A 16,771-nucleotide genomic window follows, 5' to 3' on the forward strand; every position below is an offset into this window, starting at 1 on the left:
TTGGTGTTTCTGTGTGATGGAGCTGGACTCAGATGTGATCTCTTTTCACAAGCCTTTCCTGTTACTTTACCAGAATTGTAAATGGTGCTGAGGTTTAAGATATATCTAGGGGGTCTGGATATCTGGACTGACCATATGATAGCCAGGCCCTGAGCCTCAACAGACTTCAGCTCCTACTCTCTGGTTTATTGGACTTACCCCACTCAGCTAACATGGAGTTGAAGAATGTCAACCACCACACCATGGAGCCAAGAGTGCCTACAACTGAAAGCAGGAGGATTGCATCCAGCATCCATGTGGAATCTAAGCCCCCTCTTGACATAGATGTGGAATGGACACAACCAATCCAAGGTCCACAGGATGGAGGAATAGAATATGGATTAGAGTGGACTTACTGATACTCTATTCATGAACTATTGTGGTTAGTAATCGAAGAAAATGTGGCACTGGTATGGAAAAAGTAGCCATGGTGGCTGCTGGGCGTGGGGAATGGGAGCAAGAGATGAGATATGGAGGCGTTTTCGGGACTTGGAGTTGTTCTGGGTGGTGCTACAGGGACAATTATTGGACATTGTAGATCCTCCCATGGCCTACTGGATAGAACGTGGGAGAGTGTGGGCTATGATGTGGACCATTGGCCATGAGGTGCAGTGATGCTCAGAGATGTATTCACCAAATGCAATGAATGTGTCATGATGATGGAGGAGAATGTTGTTACGGGGGGGAGTAGTGGGGTGAGGGGAGTGGGGAGTACATGGGGACCTCATACTTTTTTAATGTAATATTTTTTAAAAATGAATTAAAAAAAAAAAGAAGGAAAAAATATTTCTACCTAAGTTAAAAATTAAGATCTCCTCCATTTTCACTCTTTAGGAAAACAAATCTATAGTTGAAACCAGAGCTGTGTTCTTGGAAACCTAGGATGATTTTAACAAGTGCAAAAACGCACTCCCCACTAATTTTAGGGATGGACTGCCCAAGGCAAGAGTGACTGACCATACCATGGATCTGTCCTGATTTTCTGTATTCATGCTGACCTTGCTTACAAAAACAAACGAAGGCTAGGCTCTTTTATTAAAAGAAAAGGAAAAGTAAGCTAAGTAACAGCTGTTGTCATGCATATTACAGAATATTCCTTACTTGCTTTGCAGAGCAGAGTATGTCAAGAGTGCGTCAAGTCATTGTTTGTGCAGGTGTACAAACAAGTCCAGATCAATCCTCCTAAATTTCACCAACTAGAAAAGAGACATAGCAAAGCATAATAACATCCTCTGACGACCACTTTTGACATTCAAGAGCACATGAAGGGCAGTGCATGTGGCCCAGTGGTTAGGGTGTCCGTCCACCACATGGGAGGTACACGGTTCAAACCCCGGCCTCCTTGACCCGTGTGGAGCTGGCCCATGCACAGGGCTGATGCGCACAAGGAGCGCACCCTGGAAGGAGAGCCGCCCAGCATGAAAGAAAGTGCAGCCTGCCCAGAAATGGTGCCGCACACACAGAGAGCTGACACAGCAAGATGATGCAACCAAAAGAAACACAGATTCCCGTGCCGCTGACAACAATGACAACAACAGAAGCGGACAAAGAAGAGGCAGCAAATAGACACAGAGAATAGACAACTGGGGAGGGGGAGGAGGGGAGAAAAATAAATAAATTAATCTTTAAAAAAAAAAAAAAAAGAGCACATGAAGATTGGCTTTCTTTTTAATTTTTCCTTTACAACTCCAAACATGGTTTTGTTTTGTTTAGGAACAGTTTTATCCCTCCGAAATGGCTTTTTATTAAAGATTGAAAGAGAAGTTCTTTCACTCTCGAAGATGCAATAGATTTTTGGTTTATGGTTTCGATGCTAGAAGAGGTCCAAGATCAAAATATTGGCAAGACTTGCTTCTCTCCTGGAGTCTGGTGCCTGCTACTGACCATACTTGGTGTTGCCTGGCTTGTATGTCAGCCTCCTGTCACATGGCAGTGCCCTCTTTCTTCTGAGGTCCTCTGCTCTTCCAGTTTCCACTGACTTCCTGGTTCTCTTTATAAGACCTCAAGTAATCCAGATTTAGGTCTACCTTGCTTCAGTTGGCCACACCATAGCTAAAAATAACAGCTTCATAAGCCTATTTACAATGGCTTTACACCCACAGGGATGAAGATTAAGATTACGAACCTGTGTTTCTTGGGGTACATAATTCAACCTACCGCAGTGGTACATACATCATGCATCTTACAATAGGTGATGTCTTAGATTGGAGAAACACAGTAATTTGTTGCATGTAAGTGTAAGGAGGCTAATATTGGAGATATTAATCTTTATGAAAGTCAAGTGCATGCAACAGCATGTTGCCTCTTATATTATTGGTTATTTGAAGGGATTCAAAGAAATAAATGAAGAATTTTCTTAGTTTCTGAGTAAGAATATTATGGGGATGAATGAATTCCAACCATCCTCCATCAATACCTAAGATTCTGGGTAATGAGAGAGTGTCCAGTTGACCAAGTTTAGTCACTCCTTAGCTGTACTTGGACAAATGCGTGGAAGACTGGTGAAAAGCATCTCTATTGCCCAACAGAGACTATATATGATGTGGAAGAGAGAATTTCCCCTAAATAAATAGATACTGAGTGGCTGCTAGGCGACCACAACCAAGCATGTACTTACAGAGGAAACTAAATCAGCATCCTTTTGGAATTCTATCTCTAATAGTTCAGTGAGAATGTAGCAGAGAAAAGTGCCCAGATAGCTTCTAGAACCCAGACACCATGACATCAAGTCTACCACATCTTGAATGAGCCACTGCACCTTTCTGAGCATCAGTTTCCGTCATAGGAAAGGTGAGGAAACTGGACTTTCTCTAAGGCCCATTATAGTAAAGGAAAGTATATGACTCTGTAATTATTCATCTTAGATACTGTTGTAAAAGGTGGAAAGATCTAGAAGCTTGAATGGCCCCAAAATAATAAGTTCAAGAGTCCCTGCTGATCATGATGAAATACATGAGATTTACTACCAGCTGCTTTCTGGAGACAAAGAAGAGAAAAAAATAACTTTCTAGTCCAAAAGAGAGCCCCGGAAAGCCCAGCTGCTTGGACCTTAAAGAAGTTAGTTAGAAAATCACCACAATTGTTGCAACCAAAAAAAATATTTCTATTGGTTTTCGAAAATAGGTGCTTACAAATGATTTGTTAGCAGACCTTGAAATAAGCCAGACAGCCAAACAGTTACTTTCTTGCCTGGGGACAAATGGCATAGATTAATTTGTAAAATTTCAGGATAGTTTATAATGTGTGATGTTACGAAAACCTCAAGTTGCTGACATTTAAAATTGTAACTCGCTGGCTCATTTCTGAAACTTCTCTTTTGAATTGGTCCTCCTCTAGTGCTACAGAATAAAATCTTGGCTTAAACACAAATTAGCATTATGAACTGGACATTTCCTTTTCTGTAACAGTATCCTAATAGAGAAGTTAGGAGAGGACAGAATGGAAATTGGTCTTACTCATCAAGACGGCAGACTTCTTAGAAACGAAATCTCCCACAGTTTGACTTACTGTTACCATATCTCCTCAACTTTCTCTTAAAGATCTTCTTTTTTTTTTTTTTTCCTTTTTCCCTCCTGGCTGTAATTCCCAAATATATGATCTTAAATATCTCAAGCTCATACTTCTGTCTGTGGTGCTTTTAGCTCTTTAGGAGGAATTTTTTTTTCAGAAATTAGACTAAAGTAAAGACTAGGGAGTAAAGATTAAATTTACTAAAATAACCAGGTATGTTTGTTACTTGATTAAACAAAAGAATCCTGACTTGAGTTAAATTCTTCAGTGATTTGTTTTGTCACTTAGGGGAAATTTCTTCAATAGCACCAACATCATAATATTGGAAAGATCAGTAAGCAAATAAACTAATCCATCAGACCCAGTTGGTCCCTGAAGGTCAATTTTGACTCTTTTGTTGGAGCCCTTGGGAAGAGGTGCTTTCTTACCACTGCAGTTGACAACTACTGGTGGCCAAATTGACATCATATAGGAAGAGTCTACCAGAGAATGAAACAACACAAAGAAAACTGGAAGAAAGGAAAAGAGAGAAGTAGATTCCTCTTCACACAATAAGAGCATCCATGCTTGTTTAACACCAGATATATCTCTAGATTTCATGGTTATATGAACCACTAAATTCTTCTTATATATGTAAGCCCATTTGAATTGGGTTTTTGTCACTTTTTGTCACTAAAAGAGTCCAAGTGAATATAAGATTCTAATAGTGGGCAAAAAGCAATTATATCAAAGATGACTGTCCTTTTATTACTTTTTAAAATGATGAGTCCATTTCAAAATGAGCAACCAAATCAGTAAAGGATCTGGAAACTCATAGAGGAAGGACAGAGAAAACTCTTGTGATGTCATTACAATGAGAGGATGGGGAGGGGATTAAACTTGCTCTGAATAGGCCCAAGGGCCGATAGGAAGAAGCAAAGGAGCAAATTGGGGTTACTACTGTTCACTGAATGGAATAGGTTGCCTCATGAATATATTCTGCATCTGTCCACTTCCTTCCATTGCCATTACTGCCACACTGATCCAAGCAGCCTTAACTCTCACCTGGACAACTGCTGGAGCCTTCTAAAGTCACTCATTGACTCAACAAATGTTCATTGGACCTCAACTCTATGTTTGGCCCTACTGCAGGTGCTGTGGAGTCAGCAGGGAACAAACAGAAGTTTCTGCCCTTCAGGAGTTTACTAGAATCTAGTCATGGGAAATAGACTGTAAACAAAGTAGTAAATATAATATATAGCATGACAGGTAATGATAAGTGCTAGGGAGAAAAACAAACCAGGAAAGAAGTTGGGGAGCATGTGGGTGGGAGGGGATGGGTTTGCAATTGTAAACAGGGTGACTGGGGAAGGCCTCACTGGGGTGATCCTGGAGCAAAGACATGGAAGGAGCTATGCAGTTATCTGGAGAAAGCATTTCAAGCAGTAGGAATATTGAGAGCAAGGGTCCTGAGACAGGACTCTTCAGTGAGGCTGCATTCAAGTGAGTACAGGGGATGGTAGAAGGAATGTGGTCAGAGAGGCCAGGGGTGGTTGAAAATCATGAGGGTCCTTATCGCCTCACTGTCAACCTGATCCTGTACCATCTGTTGCTCACAAATAGGAACAAATCTTTTAAAACACTGTGGAGGAAGCAGACTTGGACCAATGGATAGGGCGTCCACCTATCACATGGGAGGTCCGTGGTTCAAATCCTGGGAGCTGGCCCATGCACAGTGCTGATGCGCGCAGGGAGTGCCCTGCCACACAGGAGTACCCCCCGCGTAGAGGAGCCCCACACGCAAGGAGTGCGCCCCGTAAGGAGAGGCGCCCAGCATGAAAGAAAGTGCAGCCTGCCCAGGAATGGCACCGCACACACGGAGAGCTGACACAACAAGATGATGCAACAAAAAGAAACACAGATTCCCGGTGCCACTGATAAGGATAGAAGCGGTCACAGAAGCACAAGCAGCGAATGGACACAGAGAGAAAACAACTGGGAATGGAAGGGGAGAGAAATAAATAAATAAATAAATAAATAAATCTTTAAAAAAATATAAAATAAAATAAAAAATAAAACACTGTAGAAAGATCCAGCAATTTACTCCTGGGCCTTTATTTCTACAGAAATAAAAACTTAAGTCCACACAAAAACCTATACGTGACAGTTCACTGCAGCCTCATTTGTAATAGCCATAAACTGGAAACAACCAAAATGTCCTACAATAGGTGAAGGATGAAACGAACTCTGGCACATCCATTTTATTCAGCAATAAAAAGGAAGGAACCATTGATACATGCGACACTGTGGATGGACTTCAAGGGTATTATGCTAAGCGAAAAATCTCAAAAGGTCACCTATCATAGGATTCCATCTATATAAACTCTTGAAGTGAAACAGTTATAGAGATGAAGGACAGATTAATAATGGGTGCCAGGATTAGGAATGGTGGAAGAGAGGGGAGTGAGGGTGATTCCAGAGGTACCACAAGACAGATCCTCATGGTCACGGAAGAGTTCTGGATCTTGACTGCAATGGCAATTACGTGAGTCTACACCTGTGTTATGGATTGACCTGTTTCCTCCCAAAAGACATGTTAAGGCCTAATCCTCAGAACCTTAGATGTAAGGTTGTTAGAGTTGGAATGGGGTCATTACAGATAGAATGAAACAAGTTCAAATGAGGTCACACTGGAGCAGGGTGAGCCTTAATCCAGGATGACTGGTGTCCTTCTAAGAAGAAGAATTTGAACACAGATAGACAGATAGTGATGGAGGATAGAATGCCCCAGACTGCCAGAGAAGCAAGAAGAGGCATGGAGTAGCACCTTCCCTGCAGGAAGACCTGCTGACCCCTTGATTTCTGGCTTCTAACCTTTAGAACTGTGAGAAAAATAAATTTTTTTTTAGGTACTGGTGCCAGAAATTGAACCCAGAACCTCATCTGTGGGAACCCAGCACTCAACCACTGAGCCATATCCACTCCCCTGAGTAGGTTTTTTCATTTGTCTGCTTGTTGTTTGTTTCTGTTTTTTTGTTTTTAGGAGGCACCAGGGACTGAACCCGGGACCTCCCATGTGGGAAGCAGGCACTCAACCGCTCGAGCCACATCCCCACCCCTCTTTTGTTTTAATTCCCCAGTTTGCGGCACCTTCTCTTGGCAGTCCTTGGAAACCACACCATGTCAGAAAATAACATAGAACCATATACTTTCTATACCAAAGTCCGTTCCCTGGTTTTGATATAGGACTACAGGACTATAGTTATATAAGATGTAAGTAGTGGTAGAAACAGGGTAAAGGGTATAAGGCCTTCTTTGTACTATCTTTGCAACTTCCTTGAACTTGAACATAAAATTATTTCAAAATAAGAAAGTAAAAAAAGTAATTGTGTTTCAGTGGAAAACTATACATCTATAGCCATCTTTCTTTTAGAGCTGTCTGAGTCTACCCTTTCATTGTCTTTGAGCTATTTTATAACTCTGAAAGTTTAGAGAACTGATAAAAATGCAAATTGCCTGTCTGGTAAAGATTCCCCTCCCCCCACCCCGACCTTCCCATCCACCCCCACCCACCCCTCTTCACATCCCCACACACACCATGGAAAAACCAGTTTTGCTACCATTTGCACATTCAATTCAACATTCCTTTATTCCATAACGATTTGCACATTTTTAATTTCCTTTGAACTCAAGAGGGCATGGAGTAAGTTAAGTAAAACCTTTAATATGTGTTCATTTTTCTATCCTTAAGAGCAAGGGTCCTGCGACAGGACATGATTTTACCTTTCCAGAAAATTCTTTCTTAAGGACACAAATCCTGTCATGTCACCCCCAGGCTTAACCACTTCTGAAGGCTTCCCATTGCATCCCAAACTCTTCACATTGGTGTCCAAGGCCTGGCCCCAGCCTGCCTCTTGGGCCCTATCTCCTCACGCCCCTCACTCCGGCTACACACCTTTCTTTCAGCTCCTGGAGAACATGAAACTTGTTCCTTCTTCTGATTCTTGCTCTTGTCTAGCTTGAACTGCTCTTCTCACAAATGGCTTTCTCGTGAGTCTCCTTTCAGTTCAAATGTTCGTCCTCAGAGAGGTCATCTCTGGCAACTCTATTAAAAATAACACCCCACCCAATTTTTAACTTCATCACAGTCATTTCTACCTGAAATCATCTTGTTCAGTTAGCTACTAGTTTTATTTATTATCTGCTCCCCCTCTCTCATCAAAAAGCAAATTCCATAACAGTAGGACCTTGAAATCAGCTTCATCATTATATCCCCTAATACTTAGAAGTGTGGTAGGTACTAGGACATAGTAGACACTCAACAAAAATTTCTTGAATAACTGTGCGAATGTTTCTGTAGGAAGTGAGGTCCCCTTCCCTGGAGGTGTTTAAGTATGATTTGCACAGCCACTTGAAAGGGTCAGAGTAAAGCTTTGGGCATGAGCTTAGTCACAAGAATAAAATACCACTAAAGTCCCACCCAGCCCTATGAGTCTCTGATTCTGTGGTCACCACACCACTCTTTTTATGCAATGGGAAAAGCAAGGGAGTATTCCTCAGTCATTTTCCACCAAATGAGAGTATGCACACCCTGTTCCTGCTGCAATATCATCTCAGCATTAAAATGTTGAAGCTAATCAGACATTTAATTTCAAAGTGGAAGGTCATTATCTTGTCACAAAATTTTATTCCAATTACTTTTTTTTTCTATTATACGAAATGAATTAAAAGTAGCACAAAACATTGGGAGATCAAACAGTCAATCAGAAGCTCATTAAATATCATTGAAATTGGTGCAATAAAAAGCATTTCCCATGGCTGCATTATTATTTAAAAGCTATATTCTGGATGGCTCAAGGAATTGACATGCTGCCAATAAAAAAAAATCACCCTGTCCATAAATAGCAACTTGGCTTTTAAAAGTTCACTTTTTTTTTTTTTTTGGAAGATTTAAAGCATGGGTGGGAGAGTGGGTGTAGCTCGGTGGTTGAATTCCTGTTTCCCATGTATGAGGTCCCAGGTTTAATCCCCTATCCCTTCTTAAAAAAATTAAAAATTAAAGCATGGGTGTATTTACAATCTGATCAGCCTCTTAGAGACCCCAAAGAGAAAATATAAGCAAACTCACCATTTGATAATCTAGACTATAATTTAGAGCAAGATGCTTACAGAGCGCTACTGGCAATTTTATAAACATTTCACTACATTACATTTATTTACAATGCTCAGCTAAATATTAATACATTCCTAGGCAGGGATGAGTGGTCAGTTAGAGTTTTAAAATTCAGTCCAACTCCATACTTGGAGTAAATGCCCATTTTCTAAAGACTGATTATAAGCACTTCATTTTTATTTGGACCCAAACATAGGTGATTGCCAGCATGAGGATTTGAAAGCTGTTCATTTTTAAATTTTTAATGTTTTTCTTCTGCAAGCCCTCTTTTTTTTTTTTTTTTTTTTGAGTAAACCACTAATTTGAGTGTTCAGTTCCATAGAAATGACCACTCTTTCATACACAGGATGGCAGGTCCTTTTAGTTGATAAAATGTAACAACAGAAGTACTGTTCACAGTCTCTTCAGGTGTTTAAGTGGTGAGGATGATGCAAATTAAAAATATATAAGCAGAAGAGAAAGCCTTCGGGTATAGGAAATTACTTTCAGTAGAAGGGCTGAAGATTTCTCCCCCATAAGCCCTCCCTCTCCACTACCACCCCAATTTCTTTTCAAAAGCCAGGACTGATTGGCAAATTATCTGAGAGTAAAGTGGGCAAGAAGCATTTCGATGCAAAATTCAGAACTGCTTTATAGAAAGGAAAGTGTGGGGAGGTTTGTTATCATTTATTTCCTCCAGTATATCATTCAATTTCAGCTGTCTCCCATCTCAGAAGTAACTCCTCCATTTCTCACTTATGTGCCTAAGAAACATCTCCCTGGCATCTCATTCTCTCTCTCTGTCTTTCACCAGCATTTCATTATTTCTTAACTGTCCCTCTCATGCTGTCTCCCTTTTTCTTAGTGATCCACGTGTCCTCATTTAGCAGTTTTCAGAAGCCAGGGAGAAACGTTGCAAATAATGTTAAATATGATTAATATCTTGAATTCCTTGAAATATGACATGCATGAGTTACAATGAAACCTCTTTTATTTCCCCATGAAATGCTTTTGCATAATGAGAAAGAAAATGTCCTCTATGCCCTAATCAGTCCTGACAGTTCCTGGACTCCCAAATACTTTTATTTATGGCATTATTTATTTCATCTTTAATAAATGGAGGAAGGGGGGAACCACAGACTGATCTGAGGAGGCTCCAAGTAAGAAGGAGACAATCCAGAGTGACACACTGAAGCTGAACCAGCAAAGAAGTAAAAGAAGGTTTCCAAAGAAAGGAAGGTCTGGGAAAAGAGAGGCCAAGGAATTGAACCCCCAGAAGAACATGGGTCATTCCCAAGACTAAAAGGAAAGCTCCGAAAAGGAAACTAACTTTTCCTTTAGCAACATGAAGGAAGAGAGATGAATCCAGAACTCTGACCTGGCAAACTAAGGCTGGAGGCAGGAAACTAAACCTGGGAGGCGCTATGAGTTCTGGGCCTAGGGGAGGGGTGATTCCAGACGAATGGATCTTCTGCTCCAAAGAGTGGCTGGCAGAGGCCCAGCCGTTCCTCTAGGTTTGAAGATAACTTTACCCCCTGAGGATCCTGCTCCAAACCATGGAGACCCTTCTTTCATTCAAGCTACTGAAATTGTGTGTCCTCCAGAAATCCTTGCCTAGCGGCCCCAGACACAGTGAGAAACAGGCTGGGCCTTGCAGTAAGCGAGTGCTCTGGGGCCACCTTAGTCCTGCAAGTACATTTACATATATAGAGAGAGACATAATGACATTATTGAAGGTATCTATCTTAATTTTCCAGGGTTGCTACTATAAATACCACATATAGGTTGGATTAACAACAGGACTTTATTGGCTCACGTTTTGGAAGCCTGGAAGTCCAAAATCAAGGAGTTGAGAAGGCCATGACATTTCTGCCTGAAGTCTGTAGAGTTCTGGTGCTGGCTTGCCACAGCCTTTGGGACTCCTTGGCTTGCATGTCGGCCTCCCAATTCATGGCAATCCCTCTCTTCTTGTGTCTGCTCTTCCAGTTTCCACTAATTCCTGACTTTCTCTGCCTTCTTACTTCTACATCTTTCAGCTTCTCTTTAAAAAGCCTCCAGTAAAAGGGATGAAGGTCCACCCTGATTCAGTTTAGCCACTTCAAAATCGAATCTTAGAAGATCCTATTCACAAATGGGTCCCACCATAATTGCTAATACATCTTTGAAGGATCCCAAGGACAAGCTGGTTCACCCCTACAGGAACACTGATTAAGTTTAAGAGCATGTCTTTTGTTGGGGTACATGATTCAATCTACCACAGTATCTGTAACAGTTCACTTCATGTGCCCACTTGGCTAAGTTATGGTGTCTAGTTGTTCGGCCAAGCACTGGCCTGCTTGTTAATGCGAGTGTTTCAAGATGGGATTTGGATCTATAATCAATTGATTGCATCTATGATCAACAAAGGAGACTGCCCTCAGCCATGTGGGCAGTGCAAGTTTCATCCAGTCAGTTAAAGGTCTTAAAAGCCAGAACTGAGTGTACCAGAAGTCAGAAGAGGAATTTCAACTCAACCTTAGTTCTTGCCAGAACTTCCAGCTTCCCCTGGGGAAGCATCACCTTTATCCAAGCTTCCAACTTCCTGCCTGCCCTACAGACTTTGAACTTGCCAACACCCACCATGTGAGCCAAAATGTGTGTGCACGCGTGCGCGCACTCAATATATCCTGTTGGTTCTTTCTCTCGGGACTCTGACTGATACTGTATCTAATCACCATCCCCAAGGTTACTCTTTTGCTCCCTCAATTGCACAAGTCTACCTACTATGAGAAGAATAGGAACTCAAGTGACCTGGATGCATCCGTGCAACTCAGCCACCCATTCCTGAGTGTCTGACTTTGGGCTAGTCTTTTCAATCCCCTGGAACCTCAGTTTTCTCATCTGTAGAATGGGGATAAATATAATGCCCTTAGGCAGTTTCTAAGACTGCCTATAGGGAACAAATGAAATAATGTTAAAATCCGATGATGATGACGCCCTCTGTGCTTTTACGATCAGCCTGTGCTGGGAGCCACGAGCTCCGGGAGGGCAGGGCCCCGCCTGCCTGGCCAGCACCGCAGAGCTACCTGGGCCAAGATCCTTCAACGTGTTCTTTTCAGAAGATTGGGGGAGCAATTCCCGCTTGGCAGAACTCGCTGCAATGCCTTCCAAAGGCACACGTGCACTCTCACGACCTCACCCAGTGTTAACAACTACAACTCCTGTGCAAGCCGAAGAGTTTGGGGTCACGCTGGGAGCGCCAAGAACTCGCTTCCTAACTGGGCCCCACCTGCGGCAGAAGCCTCAAGTCCACATCTGGGGCTCCAAAGTCTCTCCGGACCCCGGAGGTCCGGGCAGCCACCTCGCCCTGGCCGGAACCCAGAGTCCCCATCCTTTTCACCTGTTGGCGGGACGCTCTGCTGCCTTCTCACGCTTAGTCCCCGCTTCTCCTCTCCCTCCCCGCATCGGAGGCTCAAACCCGGCGGGGAGACCCGGCGGGCAGCGGCGGCGCCAGGCCCCGCCCCCGCCCCTATTATCATTAGCAGATATTACCCTAAACACTTGCTCTTTACCTCCTTTCTCCCTCCAGGCATTGGCGAGGCGGCCTGTCAATCAGCGCTCGGGCGGCAGCCCCCCGCGCCGGGGCTCGGCGGTGCCAGCCTCAGTGACAGGCGGCAGCGGCGGCGGCGGCCACGGCGCAGACACATCCTCCCGCACGCGCGCACCCTGGAAGAGCCCGCCGACCGGCACCCGGAGCCCGGCGTCCAGAGGGCAGGGGGTGTCCGAAGGGGCAGCGGCCCCGAGGAGCGGCATGGAGGAGGAGATGCAGCCGGCGGAGGAGGGGCCCAGCGCCCCCAAAATCTACAAGCAGCGCAGCCCCTACAGCGTCCTCAAGACGTTCCCGAGCAAGAGACCGGCGCTGGCCAAGCTCTACGAGAGACCCACCCTGGTGGAGCTGCCGCACGTCCGGGCGCCCCCGCCGCCCCCGCCGCCCTTCGCGCCGCACGCCGCCGTCTCCATCAGCAGCAGCGAGCCGCCGCCGCCGCCGCCGCAGCAGCAGTTCCAGGCGCAGAGCTCCTACCCCCCCGGGCCCGGCCGAGCCGCCGCCGCCGCCTCGTCGTCGTCGCCGTCCTGCACGCCCGCCGCGCCCCAGGGACACCTGAGGACTCCGGCGCCGCCGCCCGCGTCCCCGGCCGCCTCCTCGTCGTCCTCCTTCGCGGCGGTCGTCAGGTACGGCCCGGGCCCGGCGGCGGCGGCGGGCAGCAGCGGTGCGGGCAGCGACGGCGCCGGCCTGGAGCTCAGCGCAGGTACCAACTCTCGGGCGCAACTTTCCTTCCTGCCACGCTGGGAGGGGGAACGGGACCCGGGAAGAAGCCGGGGGTGGGGACTCCCTCCCGCGCGCTGGCCTTGCCGGGTGGGGGTGGGGGGGGCGCTGAAAGAGTGCGGAGGGGGTGTACACGTGGCAGAGAGAATCGGGGCGTCGGAGTGTACCCCGGGGACCTCCCCGCCTGGGCAGCAACTTCGGGAGGATTTCCCGGCGCCGCCGCCGCGTCCTGGCCTTTCGACGGCGCGCGCACCTCCTAACAGGTGGCGCCGCCAGGATCCCGCGCCCGGGAAGCGCGGCGACCGCGCATCGGGGTCCGGGACTCTGGGGGGCCGGGGAGGTAGCCCTGGTTCTGTGGTTGCCGCCTGGGTTGAGCGGCGGCACTCTAGGGTGACAGCTGCGGCCGCTCCCGGAGAAGCAGGAGCTGGGCGGAAGGCTCCACCAGGATGCCCTCTGTTTCTACCCCCACTGCTTTACTTTTTTCTTTCCACATCTTCCTCCCCTCCCCCTTTTATCTTTCTCTCTGCTTCACTTGTTTTTCTCGGTCTCTCCACTTCTCTTCCTTCTTGTCCTCCTTTTTCCACTCGTTGGATGCACTCTCACGCTGCCCGGGTTCACTCCTGCTCTCTCTCGGACTCTCCGTTTCTCTTTCTTTCTGAGCGCTTGTGGGTTTCTGTGCGCTTGCGGTCCCTTTCTCCCTTCTCCTCTCTCTCCCCACCCACCCATAATCCCAGACCGTGGGTGTGAGACACCGGGCTCTGCACCAGCTCCGCGGGTGGCACTCGCATCTGCCGCGGACCTCAGGGGAGGAAGAGACCCAGTGCCTCCTCCCAAAGCTCAGCGTCCCCGCACCTCGGCCACTCCGCCCCTGCCCTCCCGAGGGACGCCGGCTGTCAGGCTGCGAGGGCCGGCAAGTCGGCCCAGGACCTGCAGAAATGCCCGATGGGGAGCACCGACCCTTGGGTGCGAGACTCCTCTCCTTTTCCCCGAGCCTGTAGGCGTCCCCATGAGGAAAGTCTGCCTACCGGCAGGGACAGCGAGGGGCTGGGGGAAAGGCCAGAGCCTGGGGCCTACGTCCTCCGCGCCCCGGAGAAGAACAGTCTCGTTTATCCCGCTCGTTAGAACTGAAAGTTCCTGCTCAGGCCTTTTAGGGCACTTAGGAGAACCTCAAATTATGTACAGGGCTGGATTCAAGGCCCCCTTTTTTTTACTAATGAAAATATAGAAGCATTGTCTCTAAATGAGTTATAGATGCTTAAGCTAATATTCTATTGTTTGTCAATATTTTGACTTATGAAGGATCGGTTTTAAGAAAGAAAATGTAATTACAGGTTATAGTGAAGATTTGTTCTGTCACACCCTCGCTGATTTGGAGATGTTGGAAGGCTTAGAGTGGGATTCTTACGTGGGGTGTCCTTATTTTTGTTTGTTTGTTTTGTTTTCACTTGCTGTTGTCCCAATAATCTACTCTGTATTTAAAGTCATTCTTAGGCCATTCAGCACTCCGTTGTCCACATTTTTCTTCGGTTTGTTCCCCTCCTAATGAGGTGCCTTTTCTTTCTCTCTGGGACTGGAATCTTTCTTCTTTACCCCTTCTGGTTCATGCTCCTGTCTATTCTCAGGCCCTGCTTTATCGTTCTTAATTTTTATGCTTTCTGGCGGTTCAGGTCCTTTTCTTGCCCATTTTTCTATATTTTGTTCCTCCTTTTGGGTGACTGCAGTTCCACCGTGCTCATTGGTTTTTGGGGTATTTGTCCCCCCCCCCCTTTTTTTATTTGCTCTTTAATCTCTTGAGAATCTTCCCTTCTATTTTATATTCTTCTTTTAGTCTTTGCTGACTGTTTTTTCAATCTTTTACTTCCCCTTTTTACACTATAAATTGGCCACTCCCTTATTTACATTCCCCTTCCCCCCTCCCAGTTTCAATCTTTCATTTTCCTGTTATTTTCACTTTCTTTATTGCTTCCTATCCATGCATGATCCCTTTTAGTCTGGCAGTTTCTTTCTTCCTTCTTTCTTTCATATAGAGTTGTGGTTTTTTTCCCCTCCTTCTCACCTTGTTGTAAATGTTCTCTTTCAATGTTTCTTCAAATGTCTTATTTATTTTGTCTCTGTCTCCAGGTAGAATTCACAACGTGGCTGAATCTATAGGAGAGAAAGTGGGTTTTGTCGATACCCTGCAAACATCTCAAGGCTACTTCCGTTTTTTTTAAAAAGAGAGGTCATAGACAAACTTCATAGTACTAAGAACAGGGAGGCATGTGCTTATTGGAAAGATATAAATTGGATGGTAGGTTTCTTCTGCGCAGTAAGAAAAATGGTCTGGGAGAAAACAAAAAGGGGAGGGGGACAGTACCAACCATCAGGAACTGTGGTCCTAATATCAATCCGCTGATGGACAAAGCCATCTCTTAACAGGCACAGTGATAGTGATCTGAGTGCCCATCAGAGGGACAGTCACCTGAAGAGCTGATTGGTTCCTTGAAGGACTTGTGGTTCCACTTTGAACCAATGAATGTGTGCACAGGCCAGGTAAGCACACTGGATGATAGTGGTGGTAGAGGTGGAGATTTGCCTGTTGCACCCATACAAAAGTGTTATTGCAATGTCTTAAGCCACCTAGTAAACAAAAAATAGTCAAAACGTTGATGTGATGAAATGAGTCAAGGATAGAAGAGACATAAGTGCATGGCCAGAGTTAATGCAATGAAAAGAGAAAGGGCTAAAGTGAATCTTATTTGTCATTAATGGCCATAAACCACTGAGAAGAGAAATATGTGATTAAAAATAGATTTTTTTCAACATTCCTATAAAATCTCATGAAGAGTATAATTTTCCTTAAAAGAGCTAATATACCATGGTTTTAAAAGCATATTTTTCCTCTCTGGGAGGCTTAGAGTTAAAACCCACGTAGATCTTGATATGCAGCCTAAATTTGGCATCAGGAAATGGGAAATTGCATCTTTAAGCAGAGTACAATCAAAAATGAATTACAATAAATCCTATATAATTGCATAGGTCATTCTCTTTAATGAGATTTTACTAACCTGACTGTCAAGCTTTTGAGTCAGGCAGATATTTTATCTTCTTCAACTGATAAAAGTGTCAGCTATAAACCACCATATAAATATTCATAAATCTACACATCTGTGGCAGCCTATCAGCATCATTCTTTTGGACATTAAAAGCATTCTAATTACTTTCTGTCTAGCAGAGCTGAAATGCTGCCTGTTATAGTATGTGCTTGGCAGGCATGATTGCTTTTGTTTGCCATCACAAATAGCAGCATCCTATTTTATATACCGATGGTCCAGAAAATATTCAGGGATTGACTGAGCAGGATGAATATTAGGAAGCACCATCTGGTTTTGATAGCACCGAGTATATTAACTCATCTGTTAATTTTTGACACATCATTGATTTATTTATTTAGAAAAATTGCATCCTGTTTGGCTGTGTTGATGTTTGCCATTATGAAAAAAAATTGGATGGCATTTTTTTAAAAAGACATAGTTCATTGATTTAAGACAAGTGAGGCTTCCAAAGATGCTTTTATTTTCTAACTTCTATTTTTTATGCTATGAAGTCCTCTTTTTAAAAAGGAAGTGTTAAATTAATGTTTTAAGGAAATCTGTTTTGAACTAGTTGGAAATTCTTTTGGTAGATAGAATACATGGATATGTGCTGATGGAAGGTGTCAAAAAGATTTCTGCTTCTGCATTTTTAATATTAATATATTTCACCCTTCGGTGGGCAAAAATCAAAAGGTTACCACTAATCTCGACTAC

At 44.6% G+C, this 16,771-nt stretch overlaps 1 protein-coding gene across 2 annotated transcripts in view; it reads left to right on the forward strand.

Moving 5' to 3' along the window:
• Window positions 1-12,286: 12,286 nt before the first annotated feature.
• The window catches only part of BEND4 (BEN domain containing 4), a 37,495-nt gene continuing 33,010 nt past the window's right edge, over window positions 12,287-16,771 (forward strand). Inside the window, exon 1 of one of the 2 annotated variants that reach the window (XM_004448739.5) lies at window positions 12,287-12,966. In XM_004448739.5, coding sequence (XP_004448796.1) covers window positions 12,471-12,966 — 496 coding nt within the window. In that variant the 5' untranslated portion in view covers window positions 12,287-12,470. The remainder of the gene's footprint in view (window positions 12,967-16,771) is intronic. The other variant, XM_004448740.5, reaches the window with a different exon arrangement.

The sequence above is a fragment of the Dasypus novemcinctus genome, chromosome 1 (assembly GCF_030445035.2).
Source record: "Dasypus novemcinctus isolate mDasNov1 chromosome 1, mDasNov1.1.hap2, whole genome shotgun sequence".
In the NCBI taxonomy this organism is placed as follows: domain Eukaryota; kingdom Metazoa; phylum Chordata; class Mammalia; order Cingulata; family Dasypodidae; genus Dasypus; species Dasypus novemcinctus.